Consider the following 27,686-nt stretch of genomic DNA (forward strand, 5'->3'; position numbering starts at 1 on the left):
TGTTATCCCTCATGTACAGACAAATACGATGGCGTATTCTGAAAAGTTAGGTACGCTTTAACTGTTTTAGTGATCAGTAATAAGAACTTACATAGGAAAATATCCAAGAAGTTATGCACTAGCTGCACATTTCTTGGCCCATTGGCTACCGGAGATTTTTCCAGCCCTGCTGCCAAACCTAGCTATGGCAGTAAGCAAGATATTTCTATGCCTATTATTCAAATAGGTCAAGATAAAGGTTAGTAGACACTTCCCAAGGTCTAGACCCCTGGACACATTTATTAAAGTCACTGCAATATCAGTATTTCCCAGGATAAGAGAAAAGCATCGAAGGGCCACATATGGACTTAAAAGCACCAGCTGTCTGTCACTAAAAGGACAGTAACATGTATATGGTGGCTAGAACGGATCGTAAATTACAATAAGCATAAACTACCAAATTTAAATAGGCCCTCTAATTCCAAAAACAGAAAACCACAGGACAATCCCCAAGAGCCATTATGTGAAACCGTTCTTCAAAGGCTTCTTCTTCCCAGCGTGGCTTTTGACCCCCACAATGTAATGTGGGCGGCTGGGCATGAATTGGGCTCCTATCTATCAGAGGACTCATGTGACAACAAAAACTTCTCAGAACTGACCTCAGAGACCCCAGGAAGAGTGTCCAGAGGGAACACATCTAAGTAATATATACCACAGCAGACTCAAGAATGCCAATGTTATATAACAGGACCTAAGGAAATTTGCTGCTTTCCTAGAAGGGGTTTTCCCATGAGACACATTTATGACATATATACAGGATTTGTCATAAATGTCATAAATGCGGGTCCCACCTCTGGGACCCGCACCCATCTCCAGAACGGGGCCCCCTAAACCCTGTTCAGACGCTGGTTCTATGGGAGTTACAGGAAACAGCGTAGATCAGCGAGCTACGCTGTTGACGTAACTCACGACCATATAACGTTTTTCATGGTCAAAATTCACCTCCTTCAGCTGCACAGAGCGGCTGAACAGGGTTTAGGAGGGCCCCGTTCTGGATATAGGTGCGGGTCCCAGAGGTGGAACCCGCATCTATATGACATATCTTGTGGATATGTCATAAATGTCTCTCGTAGGAAAACCCCTTTAAGGCCTCATTTAAGCTGGCGTATCTACCTGTAGTTAACCGTTTGTTTTATATCCGGAAAACACTTTGACTGAACTGAATTACAACACAGTAGGGTGCTACATCTGGAATAAAAGTTTAATGTGCATTTATTCTTGATTGCCAATATGTAATAGAGATATCTTATGCAAAATATTTAACTCTTTAGAACATAAAGTTAAGCTTTGGCTTTGCAACACATGCCAAATAAACTCATCACTGCTATAAAACATTAGACTGCAGGTAAACGAGCTTAAACTTAAAGTGTTTAACTTTTCAGGTAACTTGTCAAAATAAGCGCTCATGTATATATGAGGAATAACTTGATTTCTGGCCATTATAGGATTTGTATTCTGCATTATTTAGCAGTTTTCCCCTCTGCAGGCTCTTTGTAATCCTCAGTTTCCCTAAGCTAGTCGGCAGAGCCTAACTGATATCATGTCTACTATATACTGCAGAAATAGGTGAGCAGAATCCTGCTTTCCTATCTCTATCACATATATAGAAGCTGCAGCAGCATGAAGGAGATTATACAGCAGTAACGAGCAGTGTAGCTGAGATACCAGCACTGTAGTGACGTAACCCTTACCAGAAGCCGCAATACGTCTGTCTGTGTCCATGTCTGTCTGTGTCCATCCCTGCTCTCTCCTCCTGCTCCCCTCCCCATAGACTTCTTTGGGCAGCATATGTCTCTCACTCTGCTCTCTCCTCCCCTCTTCGTAGACTTCTATGGGCACCAGCCTCTGTCGCTCACTCTGCCCCCCCTCCCCTCTCCAAAGACTTCCATGGGCAGGCTGCGAAGAGACATGTCCCCACTTCCTGCAATCCTTCACCTCTGCTCTATAACTAGGGACGGATTCTGCTTGCCAACAGGGGGTGGACTGCAGATTACAGGAAGGGAGGGGAAGTTAGTATCCATTTAAACTCAGAAGTTTACAGGGATGCATCAAAAAAATGTACAGCTTTCAACAAGTTAAATGACAAATCCATTACTGCTATAGAAGTATATTAAAAAAATTTAATTTAAAAAAAAAGTGCCCACAAATGGCTTAAGAATTTCACATTAACATCAAAGCGGTGTAGGTTGTTTTAACCTATATACAAGCAGGAGAAACAGAGCGGCCCAGAGCTCCGCAACAGAGTTAATCATACACGTGTTCTATTAATGACATGTCAAGACTTTCCTCACTCCAATATTGCTTCACATTCCTTGCACAGGGTCATTAAGCAGCTCTCCCGAGGAGTAAAAGGGGAAGGCGCATTCTTCTGCTTCTTCCACCCATTCCTTTTCTCTGAAGAGAGGAATTATACGCTCACCGCATGAGGCTCAATGGATTCTTTTGCACTGGGCGCCAGCAGATCAATAGCTCTACCACAGTAAACAGCAGGGTAGGAAATAACCTGCTGTTTACAACTGGTGGGCCGACCTCAGATTCTGCCGCCCTAGTGCACCTTCTCCTGATCCCTATTGTCCTGGGCCGGTTTTATTTACTTACACGCCGGGTAACGGCACATTCAACAGTGAACAACAAATGAAGATTATTGTGTCAGTCGCTCCTTTTTGCAAACGTACAAAATATGGCTACCCCCGGGATAACCCTTACAGACTTATTTTTGTTAGGCAAAACAGGGAAATTAATTGTTTAACATCTAGATCAATGATGTCAGTTTTAACATATAAAGAGGGTTGCCTACTTTAGCCATATGAAGATTATAAAGGGGATCCCGCACTCAACAGCCGATCTCTCAGACGGAAAATTATTTCCACGGACATCTCGAATGCAGACTAGTCCCGCAGCCACCCCACAACGATCTCTTTGAGGAAGCAGTCACTGAACTACTCTTTATGCGACCCAAACACATTATATTGGGGCTTGAGGTTCCCCAATGGAAACCTTTCCATAACCAAGCAATCTCATAATCGCCCATGTGTGTATGTTCACGTCTATGATGAGGGGCACTAAGGGTGAAGCAGAAATATCTACTTTTGCCAATAGCTTCTTTTTTTTCTTTAAATATCAATTTCCAATTCTATGGCTATTTCTCTATTACAATTAAAGGAGAACACAAGAGACTAAACTTAAGCATGTGAAACCGGTTATTGAAAAAGCCCTCCTAGTGCAGTCAAACCTCCTCCAGCGATGGCAGACGATCACCGGGGGTTCCAGGTACCGACCCACGGCATCAGACAAACCTTTTAAATTATTTTTAATTTTAGATCGGCAGCATATTCTTTAGTACTTTGTCATCTTACTTGTTTGTTACTTTCTTAAATTGTAAATAACCAAAACATAGAAACAATGTGACAGAAGGAAAGAAAGAGGTCCCTGTGTGTGTATTCAAACGGAAGAGGGGAATAAACGGCTGCCAGACCACTCTACCAGAGGTTTATCCACCCAACATCTGGCATCAGGGGAAAAGTCGGGGCACTTCCACATACACCAAATAGTCAGCCAAAACCACCAAAATCGTCCGAACGTCAACTGATGTGTATGGACGCCTTAAGGGTAAATGTACACAACACAGATTTGCGCATGGAAAATCCATAGCGGAACACAGTAGCAGCCAAGTGAATGAGATTTTATAAAATCTCGACACCTTCCGTGGGGAGGGGGGGGGGGGTCGGGACACCACCATACACACTAGGTAATCGGCGGGATCAGCTGACATACATCTAATGTGTATGGCCAGTCCATGGCTTATGGATGACGCATCAGTTTTGCCTGGAGTGTTGTATGAAGCTATGTACTCATGAGTCACCCAACCAGTTCACACTTGTGCAGTTATAATAGAACTCCCACCAACAATGACGTCAGCGAAGATCGTTCCACAATCCAATAAAGATCTCATACTGTACAACAGTCCCCGGTAGTCCACTTTATATCATCCAATAGAATTTACCAGGAGAACAAAGTATCCGCTCTACCCCGGATTTCCAAACACTCATTGGAGGAATTGATTAACTTTTCCACGGCACATTTATAAACAGTGGGCGGGGCTTAGCAAAAGAGGTAGGGCCATTTGCGGCCCTAAATAAAGCGGCAGAAGTGCTCGTGTGAGCGTTCAGCCGCTTCGTTTGTGTTCGGCTTTTTCCGTAGATCTGTAGCAGAGTCTAGGCTCAATAGAAAGTCTATGCGCCCATACTCCGATACATCGGCCAGGAAAAGCCGAACGGATACCAAACGGCTCTGCGCTCACACGAGCATTCTGCTGCTTTGTTTTAGCGATTGGTAGGGGTCTCAGTGCGCAGACCCCCACTAATCAAAACATCTGACATGTCAGAAGTTTGTTGAATGTTTAGTTACCCTTTATTAAATTAGGCGCATTTTACCCCAACTTTCTTTATATTAAGTGAATGGGACTGAGCTACAATCCCAGGCAGAAACGCTACAGAAGTATACGGTGCTGTACCTGGTAAACAATGAAAATGCCGCAGCATCGTAAGCCGGGAGTCGTAGCCCCACGGATCTGATAACAATGGCCTATCCTAAGAATAGGTCATCAATATAACAGTTCAGGAGAACCCCTTTAAGTTAGATTTAGACCAAGAGCTATAATAGTGGATCTTTGGTTTTTCAAACTACATCTCATTACATCTTTTAAAAGGGGGTTGAGTGGTTTAAAAAAAACATTTTCCATAAGATAATTTTGAGTTCGTAGATAGGGTTGCCAATCTTTTAGCTGGAGCAAATAGTGGCTACAAAAAGTGTCTCTTGCTCTGGAGGACTTGGATTACGCAAAAAAAACCATTGAATTCAATGGACACCATGTAAAGCTTCCTCTTCCCTATGGAGGCGCTGCAGGAGAACTAAACACCGTTCCCCCACAGTTTACGGCTAAATGCGGGGGATCCATTCTAACAAAAATGCAATTGTACAAAGCGGACAAGCCAGTTAAAAAAAAAAATACATAAAAATCATTAAGACCCACAACTAAAATTTTACCAGCACATTTATAGCCAAAACATTTTTACTGATTTATCACGGCCGTTTCACTTTATACCAGTACAGTCATGTTGGTCATTCGGAGCAGCAAAGATGGCCGCCCCAACAAGGACGCAGAAAACAAAAAGGGGTCTAAGTGCTTAAACGGGGCGAGGACAGCACAAAAGACCAGAGGACAGTAAACTTTTGTAAGTGGCGATCCTGTTCCCACTGCTCAATGAATAATTGAAATGGTGGACGTTATGTTTAATTGTATGAAAATGACACATTGTCTTGTGATACACGCGTCTCGTGTACAATGTTTTCTAACAAATGCCTCACTTCACTACACACGACAATGAGCACATTCAGCCAACACCATGGTGACAATTATTATTAGTGTTATTATGGCTGCACGACTAGCCCTCTGTATACACCACATAAAACAGCACCGCTCCACCTCAGGAGATACATTTTACCATCGGAGAAGGGCTGGTCGCTCATGTGTCTATACCATGTGCATGAGCCCTAAATCAACTCTCCATATTCCCAGGCGAAAAGCCTTAATGGACCAGGTAGCTCAGGATGAACAGTGCTGTAAGCTCCTACTATAGTGTTTGATACTGTTCTGCTGTACGTGAAATTGTTGAAGAACAGATAAATAAAATGAATAAACATTTAAAACGGAACATACAATAGTCTTCAGTAAAGAATGCGGCCATCTACGGGACAGAATCACCAGGACAGGGTGAGGCTGGATTCATACCGGACAGAATGTGCGGATTTTACGGCCCATTTTTGCGGCGAAAAAACTGAATTCGCAAATTTGAGTGGGAAAAAAAAACCAAGACAAAAAACACCTGGTTTAAATGTAATAAAAAAAAGTCCATACTTACTTCCGTGACGTTGTCATAGCGACGGCTCCTTCCTCCCCCTCGGCTGTTCCCGATGCAGCCCGGCCTTCTGGAAAGACGTTTCATCCCATACGACTGCTGCAGCCAATCATAGGCTGCAGCGGCCACATAGGCTGCAGCGGCCACATAGGCTGCAGCGGCCACATAGGCTGCAGCGGCCACATAGGCTGCAGCGGCCATCACAGGAGGCGGGGCTACACAGAGTACAGAGATGGGGAGCATGTCGCTATGACAACGCCAGTGAGGTATTGTTTTTGGGGGTTTTTTATGCACTGCTTTACGCATCAGCGATTCCGGACGAAAATCTGCACCACAAGTTGGTGCGGTCTTTCAGCCGGAATTCCCTGTGGGTTCCAGGCCGGATCTGCTGCGTGCTTTTCCGCAGCGTATCCGACCTGCGTGAACATACCTTAAGACAAATCCTTGGGGTCAGGTAGTCAATGCACCTAGATATTTACTGCCCGCATCTATTTTAGGTTGTCGATTGTTTTATACAAACGACTATGAAGGTTTTGATTCCTGGCCACTAAATAAGATTTACACTAGGTCTAAGGGTTCATGCGCACGACCGTGCCCGTAATTACAATCCTGAAGGAAGACTCCGGGCCGGACGGCGTGTGAGCAACCATTCTCCGGGGCCTTGCAATAATTCCTTTACATGGTAACGGCACAATATAAAACTGCAGGACTATTTTACTATCGCACAGACCCTACACAAATCAGCTGGGGATTGTCACACATAAAACTTTACTAGGACTGATAAATCCAACAATCATTACGGGCAGGGCGTCAATTACATGCCTACAGTTCAGATTTCTCTCAGTCCGACAGCCGATACTTAGAAACTGATTACTACACAATACTATCAAAATATAACCCTAGTAAGAAAGTAATAATTGGGGGAGGGGCTGAAAGAAATGACGATAAGTCACAGAAAATCACGAACATCCTTGAATTTAAAAGAATATTTCCCTCTAAAAAGCAAAAAATAACCTGTGTTCTCGAGTTCCTCTTCTGTTTGTTAAGATGGTGGACAACCAATATGGCCGCCAATTCAGTGCCCACATGGCCGGTCATATCAATATTAAAGACACAGCTGATAAATCCCGCGCTCCTGTATCACAGAATCATTCAGCAAAGGATCCAGGGATATCTGGGTGTGAACGATAATAGCGTTCAGATTTAAAAAGACTCAAAACCCAAGAAATGGCCGATTTATTTTATTGATTTTTTAAACAATGTCAACTATAAGGGGAGGGTCAGCATTTATCATTAAATTTAATATGTCCACGGATGAAGATCACGGCCGAGCTTTATCAAAACTAGTGCAAAGGAAAAGTGGAGTAGTTGCCCATGGCAACCAACCTGGTTTCTGCTTTCATTTTCCAAATGACAGCTGCAAAATGAAAGGTGGAATCCGATTGGTTGCCATGGGCAACTACTCCACTTTCCCTTTGCACTAGTTTTGATAGATACCCTCTATGCGTACAGTCTAGATCTCTATTCAGGTTCTGCTTATTCTATACTTTGTTAAATAAACCCTTGCTTAGTACCAGGGAACCCTTTTAAAAACGTTTTTCTAGTCTGTCCCCCTCCCCTGAGGGCAGAAAAAAACCAATATAGATATGTAATTTAGACTTAATTTTCTTCTCTCTAGTGAGTGGACTTCCACAGAAGTGCTGATCTGTGGGCCAAGATGATGGCACCTTACGCTGGCCATATACATAAGAGCTATTGGCCAACCGCTTTCGTCCCCATAGACATACACGCATGCCAACGGGGATAGATTAGCCCAGTTTCCCCTAATATCTGCCATCGAGTACAGTCGGGAGGCCCCCATACACATTCGAAACATCCAATATGTTTGGCTAGCCGCAAGGTCTCTTCCACTGGCAGGAGAATAAAATATGGGCAAAAGGAAAACATTTTTTTATTTATTTATATATTTTTTTTTAAACAATGATGGCACATGCTCTGGACTACCCTGTAAAATGCGCCCAACTCAGAATTTTCTCTTTTCTGAAATATAGGCTATAGAAAAAATGTTGCTGGCTACCATCCAACCAGAAAATATGATTGGGGACAAATTGAGGGCACATGTTGCAGTAATGCCGTGATTTTACAGCAACCAAAAGTTGCAGTGCAGCTATAGCCATTGTAACACACAATGTAGAAACTAAATCCAATTTCATGATCTGGTTTGCCGAAATATAGGCTTACATAGCCTAGGAGGCTGGTTGGCGAAAATTATCTAATCTGCATGTAGTACACCTTTAAGAAACCAATGACATCAAACCTGTGTAAGGTGAGAAGCACCAGTATGAAGTCCGGATCAAAAATCAGACAACGGACAGAGAAGGACATTCCCCATCACATGCTGGAGAAGTATAGACCGCCACATCTGCATTTGTCACATTCCCAGAAACCGTGACCATATATTTTACAGTCAAGGCTGCGGGTACAAACACGGAACTTTAAATCCATATGAACAGACATCACTTTATAAAAAAAAAAAACTGCACTGCAGATACAAACCGCTGATACATCAAGCAACGTAGAGAGGAAGACAAACCGAAAAACTGTATGAAGTGCTGACAGTCACATTATTATATGTACAGTGGATATATAGAGTACCGCCATGGGGTCAAACCGAACACCAAATACTGAACAGAACACAGATATAGACTTCATTCTCGTAGGGATTATATAAGTACCAGCAAATAGTCTAAAATCACACACAGATTAACAAAAAAGCAGTGCTCTGCAACCGGTGGTAACAGCTGGAGGGCCACAGATTAGAGACCACTGGAGTAGAGGGGGCTCAGTGATCAGCTGAATTCTCTCGCAGTACTGGAGTCTAGGGATGTCACGATACCAGAATTTGGACTCTGCTGGAGTCCGGGGTTCGAATTCTAACAGGGTTAATATCTGCATGGTGTTTGCATGTTCTTCTCATGCTGGTATGGGTTTTCTGGTTACTCCGGTTTCCTCCTATACATACCAACAGGTCAGCTTTATTCCTTGGGGTATTGACCCTACCCTATGTGTCAGGGAAAAGTTAGTAGCCCCTTTGGGTTTAGCTTGGAGAAACACATTCCAGGACCCATAAATCAGTGTCAGTGGGGGTCTCAGCCACCACTACCATCTCCTTGAGTGTCACAAGACGCATGTTTTTGCACTTTAAGCTGCGTGCATAAGACGCAAAAAAAAAAAAGAGAACAACCCCGACTGTTCAAAACAGTGCAACAGTATCGATACATACCCCGCATTGTGTAATAATAGATTCCCAAAACTAAGCCGCAGAAAGCAAAGTGTGATCTCTGATGAGCTGATAAACAAAGGAAGAAAGAAGAAGAACGTTCTATGATCAGGACACCATATCGTATACATTAGAGAGACCGGATTATACTTGTACGTCGGGGGTAGGGACATTACATAGTGAGAGATCAGGGACTGTACGTGGCTGTGGGATGTGTGGTGATATATAAAGAAGAATTCCCACAAGGAATATACAACGGAGTACCGGTAGTGCCAACCATGAAGTCTATACATTATCAGAGCCTGGCGCAGAGCGCCCATATCAGTAAAGGTCAGGATCACATCATTTATCCAAGCATTTCTTTATGGCAACATAATTGGCGCAGCAATAACGCCAGGCCGGACCCATCAGTCATAGCGGGTCACAGCGGGCATCATACAACACACAGACCCATAGAAGACTATGGATGTGTGTGCCCCCCGCTGTGTTATCCCTGTAAACACAAGAAGCATGGGAATTCCAGTCTAGGAGACAGCCGGGCATCTTACCATATCCACTGGCACAGGATTTGACATCTTGACAATGACAGAGGAGATCACAGACACTTAGCAGAGGAACTTGAAGAGGATGATGCAGATACTTCCCAGTGACTTATATCCAGAGCAGCAGAGGACGAGGACTCTCCAGGGGGGCAGCGAGCTGCCTTGGCATGGGGGTGCACAGTGGGGTGCTGGGTAGAACGCAGGGGCTGGTGAGAAGCTGCCCTCCCCCTGCACACTGTAAAGTTTCACTCCAGAGGCTGCAGGGGGTGAGGAGGTTGATCAGCGGGGGCTCTGGGGGATCTTACGTCTCAAGGTGGCAGAAGAATAATACAAATAACTCCTTGTCCCGATCTAAAAATACCTCGCAGCGAGGGAGGGATATTTATACCCAGATACACAGCAGCTCCGAAGCTCTTTACTGCCTCATCCCCGGAAACTGCGTCACCCTCTCCCGAGCACCAACAAGCTCTGTCACGGGAGAGGATAGAGCACCGAGACGACTGTCGTAACTTGGCTTCTTATCTCCCGCAGTCTCTTCCGTCCGTTCGCTTTTTCACGCAGCGATCATAAGCTTCTCCCTACTGTCATCGTCTCTCTAGCAAACATGGCGGCCGTGGAGAAGAGGGAGGAGCCAAGTTGCGGAGAACCGTGTGGCCACGCCCTTCATATTAAAGTGCGCTGAAGGAAGGCCCTTTTTCTCCACAGCGCATGCGTGAATGCGTTGCCTGCTGTTGGATGCCGGGAGATGTAGTGATTTCGTGTTGCATTTAGTGAGCCGGAGGAGACCCCTGTAGGTCAGTCGTGACATCATCCAATACAGGTTCATCGAGAAAACAAAATACAGGTTACGTCATTAGTCATTCCCGAATAGAACGCTCTTGTTATTATTATTGGCATATATTATTGATTATTCGTTTTATTGGTTATATTTGACAACTTTCAAAAATTGCTATCTGCAATTCTTGCATCGTGGAAAACAAGTGATTTTTTTAATCTATAAACTCAGCCCTCGAATGCTCCCATCTCAGAAAAAAGTGCCCACCTAGCAGGTGTCATCCACAGAGTGCCCCCATAAGCAGAGCTGCCATAGAGTTCCCCATAATCTTTGCCAGTCAGAGAGCACCACCATAAACAGTGTGAGCCACAACATGCCACCATAAACAGTGCCAGCCACAGAGTGCCCCCATAAACAGTGCCAGACACAGAGTGCCCCCATAAACAGTGCCAGCCAGAGTGCCCCCATAAACAGTGCCAGCCACAGAGTGCCCCCATAAACAGTGCCAGCCACAGAGTGCCCCCATAAACGGTGCCAGACACAGAGTGCCCCCATAAACATCATAGTAGCAACAACAATCACATACGAGTCAAGCACAAGATCTATACATGATATACATTCCGACCAAATATGTTCAATCACAAAACACATACAATCAAAGGTATACAACGTGTATCCAGTGTTGCATACATAATATTTGCTGTTTGATATGCACACACTTTTAACTCACACACTACCCAGTCTCGTTCGTCCCAATAAATGTATCCCTATCCCCATATAGTTGCAGTTGCGTCCTACCCGCACTTTCCTCACAATATCCTCGTTCTCCATTATAATGCGCCGCTACACACAAAAACATTGCGTTATTTTATGAAACCTTCATCCGAAAAGTTCCGTAGCCACTATAGTTCTAGCCTTAAATAACACATTTACTGTGTGATATTTCAATAAGAGGTCCTATGGAATATTCATAAATGTAATAATTACAGGTTATAATAACACAACAATATACAAGTCCATACTCACCTAAACCTGAACGTTTATGATGTTTCATAGGAGACATACCAGGCATGGATGACTCACAAGGTCGGCTATCGTTGCTGTCTGATACTCCTAAAATGAAAAAACTGAAACGTCAGAATATATTGACAATCAACAACTTTATTTATGAGCTTTAAATACGCAAAAATGTACCTATATAAAGAATAATCTTATATCAAATGAAACAATACTTATATGCAAGCTCCACCGATTCTAACTCAGGATCAGACAACGACTTCCGGCTTGCGTTCCAACACGTTACCAACAGTGACACGCAGAAAGTAATCAGCTGACCCTCCTAACTGAATACAAAAACTGACAGCGCGCGCTATTCAAAACCACTACAGCCAAGTTTAAGGACGAGGCAGTCGTCCGAAACGCGTAGGCCCGAGGATATCACCTTACTACTTACCAAACCCAGGACTTTCCACAACTGGACTTCCTTTTAGCATCTTGCCAATAAACTTGGAAAAGAAAATCCATTTTAAAAAACAGATTGAGCGCTGGATCCTACTCCTTCCCCTATGCCCCCATAAACAGTCTTAGACACAGAGTGCCCCATAAAAAGTGTCAGCCAAAGTAAGCGCCCTATAAATAGTCGTGACCACCAAGTAGCCCTTAAAAACAGTGCTGCCACAAAATGCCACCATAAATAGCAACAGACACTGACTGCCCCATAAACTGTGCCAGAGACAGATTGCACCGATAAACAGTGTCAGGAACAGATTGCCTTGATAAACAGTGCCAGACCGAGAGTGCCACCATGAACAGTGTTAGGCTGGATTCAGACGAACGTGATTTGCGTCCGTGCAGCCCGCGTGGCTTTCACGCGGCTCGCACGGACCTATACAAGTCTATGGAGCAGTGCAGACAGTCCGTGAGTTTTGCGCTGCGTTTGTCCGCTGCGTAATACTCACGACATGTTCTATATTTTGGCGTTTTTCGCGCTTCACTCACCCATTGAAGTCAATGGGTGCGTGAAAACCACGCATGTCACACGGAAGCACTTCCGTGCGAACAGCGTGATTCGCGCAACAGCTTTCAAACTCTGAATGTAAACAGAAAAGCACCACGTGCTTTTCTGTTTACAAACATCCACGCATCATACGCTGATGACACACGGAGCTGTTACCTGCCTTACGCAAAATGCACACGCTCGTCTGAATCCGGCCTTAGACACAGATTGCCCAGATAAACAGTGCCATGCACAGAGTTCCCCAGAAACAATGTCAGGAACAGATTGCCCTTATAAACAGTGCTAGACACGGAGTGCCCCCATAAATACAGCGCTAGGCAGAGAGTGCCGCCATAAACAGTGCCAGACTTGATCATTTTCTTTAGCACTTTAAAATGTGGTTCAAATTTGCTGCAGAATTATCTGTAGTAAGTCAGGCTTGTGTGGAGCCGGCATTATGGAAATTAAATCTACATAACAATTCAGAATTATTTGCCATTCAGAGTCTCAAAGCTCAATGACAAACTCTATAACATCTGACTGTGTAAGACACTCTGGTAAATTCTGCTTCAATACATATTCCTGATATACAAATTTACAGACTCTGGAAAAGAATTCATAAGTTATCAAAAATGGACTGTTTTGTCACATTTTATTGCTCATTTTCTCCAGTGGCCTCAAAGCTGTGTGCATGGATGGCGGCACACAGAGTCCCTACAGATCTGTATACATGCCACTCTATCGTCCTGGATCCAGTGGGACAATTCCGAATTCCGGGCAGTATCCCACTGTCCCGGGCAGCTGGCGGCATGTCCCAGTTTCACCTGTATCTGCCTTCTCAGGACATAGATACACTTGAAACCAATGATGGAGACAGGAGCCGTCAGCTCCCTGCTTCTTCACCATTAACTACGTAACACCAGCCGTAAGTGACTTGGCACAGACAGGCGCGGTGCAGTGACCTCTGCACCGAGCCACCCAGAGCACAGATCGGAGGAGACCTGTTGAGGGATCTCGTCCACTCATCGTGGGAACGGGGCTAGGAAATTATTTGATTCTTTTTATTAGCCACTATGGGAGCATTATACTCTGTGGAGGCACTATGGGGGCATTATTCTGTGTGGGGACATTATACTGTGGGGGGCACTATGAGGTCATTGTACTGTGGGGAGGCACTATGGGGGCATACTGTGTGGGGAGGCGCAATGGGGGCATTATACTGCGTGATGGGCCACTATGGTGGCCTTTTACCGTTTGAGGGCAATATGGGACATTATACTGTGTGTGGGGAGGAATTATGGGGGCATTATACTGTATTAGAGGAGGCACTTTGGGACATGATACTGTGTGGGAGCCTATGGGGGCATTATACTCTGTGTTGGGGAGGCGCTTTGGGGCATAATACTGTGCGGGGGGCACCATGGGGGCATTATATGGTGGGGAGGCACTATGGAGGTATTATAGCCTGCGTTGGCAGAACTGGTGGGTGTGTATGGGTGGGGATTGATCAGGGTTAGGGTATGTGCACACGACCTGTTTTCGGACGTTTTTTGGGCCGTAAACGTCCCGAAAAACGGCTGGAAAATCGGAAGCAGAACGCCTCCAAACATCTGCCCATTGATTTCAAAGGGAAATACAGCGTTCTGTTCCGACGGGGCTTTTTTTTACACCTCATTTTCCCCAAAAACGGCACGTAAAAAGACGCCTGCGAAAAAAAAGTGCATGTCACTTCTTGAGCTGTTTTTGGAGCCGTTTTTCATTGACTCTATAGAAAAACAGCTCCAAAAACATCAGGAAAAACCAGAGTTGCTAAAAAAACGGCTGAAAATCAGGAGCTGTTTTCCCTTGAAAGCATCTCCATATTTTCAGACGTTTTTGCTAAGCGTGTGCACATACCCTTGGAGTCGTGACTTAATGTAAAAAAAAAAAAATGGCTTCCAAAGTAGTTGTCCCTCTTTGCAACACTTGGGAGTTGGGAGGTAAGCTGTACGAGCAGCCGCTGTGGGGGCATGGTGTGTGGGAGAATACCTCTGCACTATGTCATCCAATGGAACATGCCACCCATTTTTCTAAAATATTCCTTATGAATCTGCGAGAAAAAAATCTCTGTATAAGATCGGAGGCAACCAGGTACAAAACTGTGGTCCCTGCTGCATTACTACTAGCACGGATGAACAGACACTCACGTCATAATGATTTATGATCAATAAACGTTTAAAAAAACACCAATTTCTTTTCCAGTTGGTCATATAAGCCGGTTTGTCTGAATGTCTCTGTCATGTGTTTACAGTAACTATATACAGTGTATACTCAGAAATGTCGGAATAGATTACCTGTATGATGACAATGTTTTCCCTGTGACGGGATCAACACAAGAAGTAATAAAACCCAGAGCAAAGTATTTGTCAAAATCAGTCCCTGCCTTGAATAGTGCGAGCTTGTGTAACTGATGACACATGCCCATAGGCCGGAGGAGGATGATCGACCCCTCCACGTTCTGCATTTCTTTGCATGTGTCAGTGTAATAACATCCTGCCTTTTGTGCACTATATAATATTCTCATATCCGCCTGTAGCGCTGAGGCTGGAAACACGGCCCGCGATAAGAAATCCGACTGCTTCAAGGTCAAAGGCGTTGTTTAATACTGTATATCGCATTACTAAATACCTGCAGCTGCGTTATATTTGCATGGGGAGAACGTCTTTCATTCTCATATTGTTAACAAAGATACAGATTAAATAACTGTTATCCATAGGATAAGTTATAAATGTATAATAGGCGGGACCCCCACCTATCAGAAGAATGGGGGTCCTAAGACCCTTATTTTGCAATTAGAAGGGGAACCAGTGGGAGCCGGATTCTCTCACCATTAGGGCTTGTCCACACGCTGCGGAATTGCTGCGTTTTTTGGTGCGTAATTTTCGGACAGTGGACAGAATTGCAGCGTTTTTGGGAGGAGATGTCACCATCTTCTTGTATTGTGAAAAATGCCTCAAAATACGCACCATTTTCTTCCGTAAAAAAATGCAGGAAACGGTGCGTTTTTGCCGCAGCGGAAAGTCTGCAACTTTCAACGGAATTGCTGCAGAAATTTATAGTCTATGGGAATTGCAGAGACAGAGGAACCTTGTCGGCTCTCCCTGCTTTTCCTTCGAGTAGATGCCGCCACTCACTGGCTTCTGATGTAACATAGGGCTGACAGGACACCCCTTCATTTGATAGGTGGGGATCCCCATCAATTAGACATTTATGGTCTGAATACCCTTTAATAAAAGTTATACAACTCTCTAATATTCTTTCTGTTTCAATCCTTCACCATTTCAAAATTATAGACATTTTTGTTTACATCCAGAGGTTGAGAACCTATACAGGCCTAATACTTCTCACTGCTGAGAGTTTGGTGCAATTGATTCCTGTCTAGGCAGTCCTCAATTAAATAAATCAACAGCATAAATCTCACTCCTATCCTGTGTGCTACGAAATGTATCCATGTACTTTACTTACATTAGACTGAATAACCTCTTTAAGAAATATTCATATTCTGGTCATATATATACAATAGGGCTATGTTCACACAGGGCGGATACGCTGTGTAAAAGTACACAGCGTATCTGTCATGGAACCCACAGGGAATTCCGCCCGAAAAAGCGCACCAAATTGTGGTGCAGATTCCGGACGCAATCTCCACTGCAGAAACAGCGCTGGGAAAAAATTGCATACCCCAGGGGCGTTGTCATAGCGACGCATCACTCTGTTCACCCTGCAGCCCGGCCTTCTGGGATGACACTGCAGCCCATGTGACTTCTGCATTCTGAGAGTGGCCGCAACAGTCACATGGGATGAAACGTCACCACAGGAGGCCGGCCTGTACAGAGAATATAGAAACGCGTCGCTATAACAATGCCCTGGGGTAAATATTAACATTTTTATTATTTTTAAACCCAGAAAAGGGTTGTTTTATTTTCTGATTTTAGATTTTTGGGTCGGAATCGCAGCAATTCCACCTCAAAAATCGCAACATTTGCTATTTGTTTCAGGTTTAACCACCCCATTGAATTCAATATGGAAAACCCGCAACAAAACAGCAGCGATTCCGCACCGCAGGTAAATTTATGAACGGTTTCTGGGTGGATTTTTTCTGCAGTGTGTGAATGAGATTTGTTCAAATCTCATCCACTCTACTGCTACTTTAATACGCTGCAGATTTTCAATAGCTATTCATGACATATTGATATAAATATATGAAAGATTAAATGCTAATTCCAAGATTATGCTGAGTGCATATTGTATATGCATGACATATCTGTTAGGCTGGGTTCACACGACCTATTTTCAGACGTAAACGAGGCGTATTATGCCTCGTTTTACGTCTGAAAATAGGGCTACAATACGTCGGCAAACATCTGCCCATTCATTTGAATGGGTTTGCCGACGTACTGTGCAGACAACCTGTCATTTACGCGTCGTCGTTTGACAGCTGTCAAACGACGACGCGTAAATGGACTGCCTCGGCAAAAGAAGTGCAGGACACTTCTTTGCCACGTAATTTGAGCCGTTCTTCATTGAACTCAATGAAGCACAGCTCAAGATTTACGAGCGTCTCAGACGCCTCGCAAAATGCGAGGAGGAGCATTTACGTGTGAAACGAGGCAGCTGTTTTCTCTTGAAAACAGTCTGTCTTTTCACACGTAAATGACAGCTATCGTGTGCACATACCCTTAAACGAATGCCATTATAGCCTATAGGTGACGGATGCCTAAGGCTGGGTTCACACGACCTATTTTCAGACGTAAACGAGGCGTTTTAAGCCTCGATTTACGTCTGAAAATACGGCTCAAATACGTCGCAAACATCTGCCCATTCATTTGAATGGGTTTGCCGACGTACTGTGCCGACGACCTGTCATTTACGCGTCGCTGTCAAACGACGACACGTAAAAAAAACGGCTCATCGTGATTCCAATGAAGAACAGCTCCAACTTACGGCCGTAATTGACGCCTCGCAAAACGTGAGTACATGCTATTATGTCTGAAATTACGGAGCTGTTTTCTCCTGAAAACAGCTCCGTAATTTCAGACGTAATGGTCGTTATCGTGTGAACATACCCTTACAGTGGCATCCGCCACCCATAGGCTATAATGGTATCTGGTAAGCGGCACCCGTATACTCACACGGTGCATTCAAATCACGTCTTTTCCCTGCTATTACTGCAAAATTGCCAAAAATTGCTGAGGTTTTTGTCAAACTTTGGCAATACCGTGTCTTTTACAGCAATTTCATGGTAATCGCAGCAATAAACCTTGAATATATCCATAGCATGATGAGGACAAAACCCAGACGTTTGATAACTATTGTGACATATGCCGTTCAGCTGTATGCTACTTGCCTCATACAGAAGATCTTATTAATAGTCTTCCAGCTGACACTTCAGCAATTTTTTAGTCCTGCTAGTTTAAGGAGGTATAAAATACCTCAACCAGCAGTTGGTTATTACAGAAATATTACAATGACGAACCATATTATATTTATTTACGTTTTCTGCTGAATTTGCGCAGTTTTCTCAGTCTGAAGAACAGCAGCAGGAACTCGGCTTTCATTTTATTATTTTTTTCTTCTTTTTTTCTTCTACGGGAATAGCAATGACATATTTGCATGTAAATGTTATTGGATTAAAATGTGTAATCTTTTCATACATTTTATTCTCCCTTTTTTTCTAAGTTTTTAGCAAGGTGGTGTAGAATATTATTTTTTTCACATTTACAAATTCATGCCCAGTTCTAACAATTGATATAAATATATGAAAGATTAAATGCTAGTTCCAAGATTATGCTGAGTGCATATTGTATATACTAGTATATGGCTACACAAAAGTGCAAGCCTGGCCAAAGACTAAAAATTCAGGCAGTGCCCAGAGTTACGGTGCTGTTTATGCCCTCTAAAATTGGAAAAGTTAATGATTTACCCATAGCAACCAATCTAATTGCTGATTTGCCTCTGAAAGTTGAGGCGATCTCTTATTGGTTATGATAGGCAATTCCGTTTTTGCCTTGCACTAGCTTTGATAAGGGTAAGGCCCCATGGAGACCCTGCGGTGACGTAGACTCTTACGGCCGCACAATTATACAGGTAACCAGCAGTTTTACCGGCAAAACCACCATTAACAAGCAATTTGACAACAGCGTGCCAACATGGTTTTCGTTTGCTTTGCGAGCGGGTCAATGCCACTTTGTGGAGCCTTACGTTTAATCCGACACACTGTTTGGCTCAATTGTTCAATTGCTTGTTAATGGCCGCACAGTGTTGTTGGTAAAACTGCTAGTTACCTGCAAAATCGAACTGGCGTGGTTTTCAAAAGCGTCGCGGCCAGGTCAATGCCGTTTCATAGGGCCTTACCATTTAACTTAAAGCAGAAGTTCAGGTGTGGTATTAAGCAAAGACTGGTACGTTGAACATGCAAACAGACTAATATATAGTTTTGTGGGAAAAGATTCACTATGACTAGTCATTTATTGACTGGTCTCCCTTTGAAAAGTCTGGCTCCGCTGCATGAACGCAGTCGCCAGACTAATCTTTCTTAGTAATACCGCTTCTCTCTGCCAGTTGCTTCACTGGTTAAGAAAGCAAAAAACATACAGCGCCACATAGTGCAGATCATCAAACATAATGGAATAAAACAGGAAAGTCAATTGAGCTCATCTCTTGGCGTTGTGCTAGCACAGGCACAACGCTGTTGTAGACTTATAATGAAATAGGTGGAGGTGGTTACCGCTGTAAAGTATTCGTGTAATGACGGGGTAGGGAGACAGACAGGTGAGCCCTAATCTACCCGCCACTCAGTCCCTGCCTACTTGCACGGCCCGTCCTAGGCGACGGCGTACAACTGGGCGACGGTCCCTACGCTCAATAAGTGCACGACAGACCAACAGACAAGGGTACACAGAAGCTAAGGGAAATGGGGCAGTTGCCCATGGCAACACCGTGAGCAACAAGAGTAGTGAATGAGCCGAGTCTAACCAGGAGTGTACGAGGTACCAAACGCAGAGTAGCAGAGTAGTCAGTAAAGCCAGGGTCAATTTGAAGCAGAGGACAAAGTACTAGCAGGAGCAGCAGAGCCAGGAAACCAGACAGAATCACAGGCAAAGGAGGAGCAGGAAATAAAGGTATAAATAGACAGAGGGCGGGAGCTAGCTCCATCTGGCCAGGCTGTGATAGGTTCTCCCACTCCTCAGCCTCCCAGCCTGAGTGGTAGCAGATAGAGTCACTCTAACAGACCTAGGCACAGATGCAGGCTGATTAACCACGGGCGTCGACAAAGAAGCTGTGTCAGGCAAATCCATTACAGAACCCCCCCTTTTATGAGGGGCCACTGGACCCTTCCTAGGTGGACCTAGCTTGTTGGGGAACCGAAGATGGAACTTCCTGAGCAATAACCCGGCGTGAACATTCCGGGCGGGTACCCAAGTCCTCTCCTCAGGCCTGTAACCTCTCCAATGGACCAGGTACTGGAGGGAGTCCTGGACCATCCTGCTGTCCACAATCTTAGCCACCTCGAATCCTACCCCTTCAGGAGTGAGAACAGGGACTGGAGGTTTCCTCGAGGTAGCCAAGGACGGGGAGCATCTTTTCAGGAGGGAGGCATGGAACACGTTGTGTATCTGAAAGGACGGGGGTAACTCCAGCCGGAAGGAGACAGGGTTAAGGACCTCAATGATCTTGTACGGCCCTATATACCGGGGAGCAAATTTTTTGGACGGGACTTTAAGGCGCAAGTTTTTTGAGGACAGCCACACCAGATCCCCGACCACAAACAAGGGGTTAGTAGAAAGTCTCTTATCTGCCTGAGTCTTTTGGATGCTCTGGGACGCCTCAAGGTTCTTCTGAACCTGGGCCCAGACTGTGCACAGTTCCCGATGAACAACATCTACCTCGGGATTGTTAGAACCACCAGGTGAAACGGAGGAGAACCGTGGATTAAACCCAAAATTACAAAAAAAGGGGGAGCCAACCGACGAGTTGCTGACCCGGTTATTAAGGGAAAATTTGGCGAGGGGAATGAAGGAGACCCAATCATCTTGACAGTCAGAGATAAAACACCTTAAATATTGTTCTAGAGACTGATTAGTCCTCTCAGTTTGGCCATTAGTTTCAGGATGGAAGGCCGAGGAGAAGGACAGATCAATCTCCAACTTCTTACAGAAGGCTCTCCAAAACAATGAAACAAATTGTGCCCCTCTCTGCCAGTTGCTTCACTGGTTAAGAAAGCAAAAAACATACAGCGCCACATAGTGCAGATCATCAAACATAATGGAATAAAACAGAGGAAAGTCAATTGAGCTCATCTCTTGGCGTTGTGCTAGCACAGGCACAACGCTGTTGTAGACTTATAATGAAATAGGTGGAGGTGGTTACCGCTGTAAAGTATTCGTGTAATGACGGGGTAGGGAGACAGACAGGTGAGCACTAATCTACCCGCCACTCAGTCCCTGCCTACTTGCACGGCCTGTCAATATTTGTCAGAAACAATATTGACAGGAACCCCATGGAGACGCAGGATGTGTTTGACAAACAAGGTAGCTAACGTCTTGGCATTGGGTAGTTTCTTGAGGGGTACAAAGTGGGACATCTTGCTGAAGCGTTCTACTACAACCCACACCACCGACTTGCCTTGGGATGGAGGCAGATCGGTGATAAAATCCATGGAGATATGGGTCCAAGGTCTCTGGGGAATGGGCAAAGAACATAGTAAGCACAGGTTTCACAATCGGCGACGTAGGCCTTAACGTCTTTAAGCAACCCAGGCCACCAATAGGTTCTAGAAATTAGGTGTTTGGTACCCAGGATGCCTGGATGGCCAGATAGTGCAGAGTCATGATTCTCCATGAGTACCCTTAGCCGGAATTGCAGGGGAACAAACAGCTTGTTCTCAGGAAGGTTCTCGTGAGCTGAACCTTGATCAGCCGCAATTTCGGAGGCTAAGTCAGAATCAACAGAGGATATGATTATACCTGGGGCAAAACACAAGCAGGATCCTCCTCAGGAGGAGGGCTGGCCATGAAGCTACGCGACAGTGCATCATCTTTAATATTTTTAGACCCAGCCCTATAGGTGACCACAAAGTTGAATCTAGTAAAAAAACAACGCCCATCGAGCTTGTCTCTGCTTTTAGATTCTAGGAAAACCAGATTCTTGTAGTCGGTAAGGACCGTTACCTGGTGCCTAGCCCCCTCCAGGAAGTGGCGCCACTCTTCAAATGCCCATTTAATGGCTAAGAGTTTGCGGTTGCCAACGTCATAGTTACTCTCAGTGGGGGAGAACTTCCTGGAGAAGTAGGCACAGGGACGGAGATGGGTAAGACCCCTGGTACCCTGGGACAAGACAGCACCCACTCCCACCTCGGAGGCGTCAACCTCCACGATGAATGGCTCCATTTGGTTAGGCTGTATCAACACTGGGACAGAGACAAAGCACCTCTTAAAAGCCTGAACCTCCTCCGGAGGCTAGTGGAGGAGATCAGCACCCTTGCGAGTAAGGTCCGTAAGAAGCTTAGCGATGACCGAGAAGTTAGCAATAAATCTCCTGTAATAATTAGCGAACCCCAGGAAGCACTGTAAAGCCTTCAGGGAGGCAGGTTGGATCCATACCGCCACAGCCTGAACCTTGGCAGGGTCCATGCGGAATTCGTTAGGAGTGAGGATTTGACCCAAAAATTGTATCTCCTGCACCCCAAACACACATTTTTCAATTTTAGCAAAGAGTTTGTTTTCCCTAAGGGCCTGGAGCACCTTCCTGACATGCTCAATGTGGGAGGACCAGTTCTTTGAAAACACAAGTATATCATCAAGGTAGACTACAAGAAATACCCCCAGGTAGTCTCTTAAAACCTCATTTATAAAATTCTGGATGACCGCGGGAGCATTACACAACCCAAAGGGCATGACGAGGTATTCGAAATGACCTTCGGGCATGTTAAACGCAGTCTTCCACTCATCCCCTTCCCTGATTCGGATAAGGTTATAAGCCCCCCGAAGATCAAACTTAGAGAACCATTGGGCTCCCTGAACCTGATTGAAGAGATCAGGAATCAAAGGAAGGGGATATTGGTTCCTTACAGTGACCTTATTCAAGTTCCAGTAATCGATGCATGGCCTAAGACCACCATCCTTTTCTCTACAAAGAAGAAGCCAGCACCTACCAGAGAAGTAGAGGGGCGGATTTAACCCTTTGCCAGGCTTTCCTGGATATATTCTCTCATGGCTTCACATTCAGGACAAGAGAGATTAAATATCCTACCTTTAGGGAGCTTAGCTCCTGGTACCAAATCGATTGCGCAATCGTACTCTCTATGAGGAGGTAACTCTTCGGAGGCTTTTTTAGAAAAAAAACAACAGCGAAGTCCTTAATAAACTCAGGTAGAGTGTTCACCTCCTCAGCGAGAGAAACCAATTTAATAGAAAAACAGGAAGTCATGCATTCATTACCCCATTTAGTAAGATCCCCAGTATTCCTGTTAAACGTGGGATTATGCATCTGCAACCAAGAAAGGCCTAAAACCAAATTGGACGATAATCCCTGCATCACCAGTACAGAGCACTGCTCCAAATGCATGGAGCCAACCATGAGTTCAAATACAGGGGTACGCTGTGTAAAATAACCATTAGCAAGTGGAGTGGAGTCGATACCCACTACCGGGACAGGTTTAGGCAAATCAATTAAAGGCATAGCTAGAGACATAGCAAATTCCACAGATATAATATTAGCAGAAGACCCTGAGTCCACAAAGGCACTGCCGGAGGCAGACCTACCACCAAAAGAGACCTGAAAGGGAAGCAAGATTTTATTAGGCTTCATATTTACGGGAAATACCCGTGCGCCCAAGCGACCTCCCCGATGGTCACTTAGACGCGAATGTTTTCCGGCTGCTTATTCTTACGCCTAGGACAGTCGTTCACTTGATGCTTGTCATCCCCACAGTAGAAGCAGAGACCATTCTTCCTGCGGAACTCTCTACGTTGTTGGGGAGACACGGAGGCCCCGAGTTGCATAGGTTCATCCGAGTTTTCCGTGGAAGAACGAAGCAACGGAACCTCTGGAGCCATCATAGGGGAGTCATAGGAAAAGGCACAAAAACGTTCGAGTCGTCGTTCCCTGAGACGTCGGTCAAGACGTACCGCTAAAGCCATAACCTGATCTAGAGAGTCCGAAGAGGGATAACTAACTAACAGGTCTTTCAGGGCGTTCGACAGACCCAATCTAAACTGCCACCTCAAGGCAGGGTCATTCCACCGAGAAGCTACGCACCACTTCCTAAAGTCAGAAAAGTACTCCTCAACGGGTCTTTTACCCTGACGTAAGGTCACCAGCTGACTCTCGGCAAAGACAGTCTTGTCAGTCTCATCATAGATGGGCACGAGAGCGGAAAAAAAAATCAACAGACGAAAGTTCAGGGGCGTCAGGAGCCAAGGAGAAGGCCCATTCCTGGGGGCCGTCCTGGAGCCGGGACATAATTATACCCACTCGCTGGTTCTCAGAACCTGAGGAGTGGGGCCTTAAACGGAAATAGAGCCTACAACTCTCCCGGAAGGAGAAAAAAGTCTTCCGGTACCCTGAGAACCGGTCAGGCAACTTGAGGTGGGGTTCTAGAGGTGAGGTGTGGGGCACTACCAGGGTAGCATCACGCTGGTTGCACCTCTGAGCCTGGTCTTGGACCTGTAGGGAAAGACCCTGCATTTGCTGAGCCAGGGCCTCAAGGGCGTCCATAGTGTGGTCAGGGACCAGGGTAGAAAAGGTATTTGGGCCTCTGATTATGTAATGACGAATGGATGAATGAAGAAGTAGGATCTGTGATGGTGCTGCTGCGTGGTAGGGATGAGGGGAATATACGAGGAAACGATTCTATGTAAAATAATTTTATTTGTACAAGGTGACAACGCGTTTCAACGCCGAACTAGCGTCTTCATCAGGCATAGTAAGCAAAAGAAAAGAGCATGTATATATACACAGCTAGACAGGTCTTGATTGGGCCAATTCAGACGGAGCAATTGGCCAAAAAACCGCCAAACCTGGCGGGTCAGAGTTCATGATATACATATACATAATAACAGCATCATACAAGTTTTAGTACAATTGTAAGGTAACGAGAAGAACATAGAGTGAATTGTCACGTTAAAATTTTAGAAGGAAAGAAGACGTTGCGTATTGAGCACAAGAAATAAAAAATAATAAAAAAACGACAAGAATTCACTAGACCATTCGTTATCACTAACACTATCATGAAAGTGTTAGACTGACGCTACATCTGTGTAAGATACAGGTGATTGATTAGCATAGTTGGATAAAACAAATCTCTGTGTTGTAAACAATGGTCGTAGTCAAGGGGATTGTCTAAACTACGGTGGCCGAAGAGGTCCAAACATGACAGTGGAACGCATGGTGACACACAAACCGCGAGAGGTCGCGTGTCTCCGCATTGAAGGAACAGAGAAGTGAAAAGCCTGCTGACAGCAGGTAAGTAAGAATAGATACAGAGAAAAATGACTAACCTATATAAAAGTACATTAATGTGTATTAAAAAGTTACTGGGGGGATAGGTTCTTCCCTTTGAAATGTCCAATAAAATAAGAGATTAATCGGTGACAACAACAATTAATATTGATAAAATAGATTAAATGGTCGGTATAGTTAGTTGATAATAATCAATTAAAAAGTGATGGAAAGTTAGAATATATCTTTTTATATATTTTGGGGCTATATACATACAAGAATTTTCTTATAAAAAGCCGTAAAGGTGAAGGGGCTTATGCTAAAAACAGTTTTGTAGGGGTGATAATTACTGGATGCCAGGACAGAAAGAGTTTCTAAACTGGGGTCTAAGGAGAAGTCAGCCCGCACCCATCGGTGGGTGGGTGACCACAATATACCGCTAAGTGTGTATATGGTCGTTATAAATGCAATCTATAATTTATAGTAAAAATTGAGGAAGGGTATTTGCAAGTGCTTAATAAATCATTTGTAACCTACATGGGGACAACCTGTGTTAATTTGATGGTGTATATATATGCGTTTTCAGAAACAAGTATATATCGTGTCAGCTACAAATTAGCTTGGGAAAAGGAGTCGGGACCTTTAATTTCATTGTAGATTGGTAAAGGTCAATCCAATGCAGACTCTGAGATGTCATTCAGGCCCCCTGGGTGTAATGTATTCATTTTGAATATCCAGAAGTTTTCTCTTTGTTTTAGCTTGCTGAACCTATTCGGGACATCTGGATGGATGTACTCAATGGGTGTGATCTTGATTTTATTGAATTGACAATCATGTGCCTGAGCAAAATGACAGGACACACTGTGTTTGAGAAAACCAGTGTTGACGTTAAACCGATGATTGTTGACTCTGGTTCGTAAGCATTGGGTGGTCCTACCTATATATTGCAGTTGGCAGGGACACTCCATTAAGTAGATAACGTATGAGCTACCACAATTAAGGAATGTTTTAATTGTAAATGTTTCATTGGTGACGGTAGATGTGTAGGTGTATTTTTTTATGGTTTATGGTGTTGCAACAAAAGCAACGTGAGCGACCACATTTGTAGGACCCATTAAGGTTGGAAAGGAAGTTCATATGGGATGTTGTATGTTTCCTTATTCTACTGGGGGCCAGGATGTTTTTGAGGGTTAGACCGTCTAAATGTAATGTTCGGTTTTGCTGGGACTATATCTTTCAGATACGGATCGTTTTTTATAATGTGCCAGTGTTTGTCTAAAATGGCTCTGATTGCTTTATTTCCTTTGTTATAGGTGGTAATGAAATTGGTATTATATTTATTGCCAGATTCAGAGTTCTTAGGGGAAGGGTTGAGACAGGAATCTTGTGAGAGTTCCGTTGCTTTATGTCTTGCACCTTTTATAAGATTTGAAGGAAAATGTTTTTCTTTAAACCTTTTCTCTAAAACATTGCACTCTTTTTTAAAATTTTCGTCTGTGCTACAGTTCTTTCTAACTCTCCTGAACTGCCCAAAAGGTATGTTTTTAAGCCAGGGGCGATAATTCGCACTCCTGAAATCGATATAGCTGTTGACATCTACTAGTTTGAAGTGTGTTTTGGTGACAAATTTGTTGCAGTCGCTATCGTAGCTAATTGTGAGGTCTGCAAAACGGGTGCCCATCGCACATCCTTTAATTTGATTGTAGAAATTGTTGTTAAAACTAAATGTATTGTGATGAAGGATGAATTCAATACAGTTGATTAGAAAGCGGACCTGCAACTCAGGAATTAGGGTGTTGGATGACAGAAATGAATGGGCTATTTCTATGCCTTTATTATGAGGAATGTTGCTGTATAGTGCGGTCACGTCAGCTGTCAAAAAACAAATTTGGGATGTCAAGGAATCGATATTTAGATCATTCAGATCTCTAATTAGTTGTGTGGAATCCTTTAGATGGGATGGTAGGGTAAGTACAAGGGGTTGGAGATGAAGGTCCACAAAGTGAGAGAGGTTGCTGGTGAGTGAACCTATTCCCGAGATGATAGGACATCCAGGGGGATCTGTTAGTGACTTATGGATTTTTGGCAAGTGATAAATAAAGGGGATGTTAGGAAAGGGGACAGACAAAAAACGTTTCTCTTTTTTGGTGAGTAATCCTGCCTTGGCGGCCAACTCTATAAAGGTTTGGTATTCATATGTGTAAGTGGAAAGTGGATTGGTGGTTAGTTTGCGATAAAAAGTGGTGTCACTCAAGATCCTCAAAGTTTCATCCAGGTATTTTTTCCTATCCTGGATGACTATACCACCCCCTTTGTCTGCCGGGCGAATTACGATTTCCTCGTTTTTTTGAAGGGTTTTCAAGGCCCTTCTCTCATGTGTGGTTATGTTGTCTGGATAGTGAGAAGGTATGTCTAATTACCTAAATTCATTACTTACCAAGGTAGAGAAGGTTTCTACCATAGTGCCTTGGTGGTGAGTTGGATAGAAATTAGACTTGGGATGAACATCCACTGGGATGGCGTTGAGGGAGGAATTGTTTGCGGGTAGTTCATTGGTAGGTCCTGGTGTGATAGTAAATTTCACCATAGAGAAATGTCTGGTGAGAATGAGTTTCCTTATGAACCTATTAAGGTCCATAAACAATTCAAAGTTGTC

At 44.2% G+C, this 27,686-nt stretch overlaps 2 protein-coding genes across 2 annotated transcripts in view; one reads left to right on the forward strand and one right to left on the reverse strand.

Moving 5' to 3' along the window:
* Positions 1-10,407, reverse strand: part of UBL3 (ubiquitin like 3) — a 126,746-nt gene extending 116,339 nt beyond the window's left edge. Inside the window, exon 1 of the mRNA XM_075851682.1 lies at positions 9,786-10,407. Coding sequence (XP_075707797.1) covers positions 9,786-9,812 — 27 coding nt within the window. The 5' untranslated portion in view covers positions 9,813-10,407. The remainder of the gene's footprint in view (positions 1-9,785) is intronic.
* LOC142742181 (uncharacterized) overlaps positions 9,850-27,686 on the forward strand; it is a 51,053-nt gene continuing 33,216 nt past the window's right edge. The window contains exon 1 of the mRNA XM_075851681.1: positions 9,850-10,623. The gene's annotated coding sequence lies outside the window, so the exon portion shown is untranslated. The remainder of the gene's footprint in view (positions 10,624-27,686) is intronic.

This window comes from Rhinoderma darwinii, chromosome 2 (assembly GCF_050947455.1).
Source record: "Rhinoderma darwinii isolate aRhiDar2 chromosome 2, aRhiDar2.hap1, whole genome shotgun sequence".
Classification (NCBI taxonomy): Eukaryota; Metazoa; Chordata; class Amphibia; order Anura; family Rhinodermatidae; genus Rhinoderma; species Rhinoderma darwinii.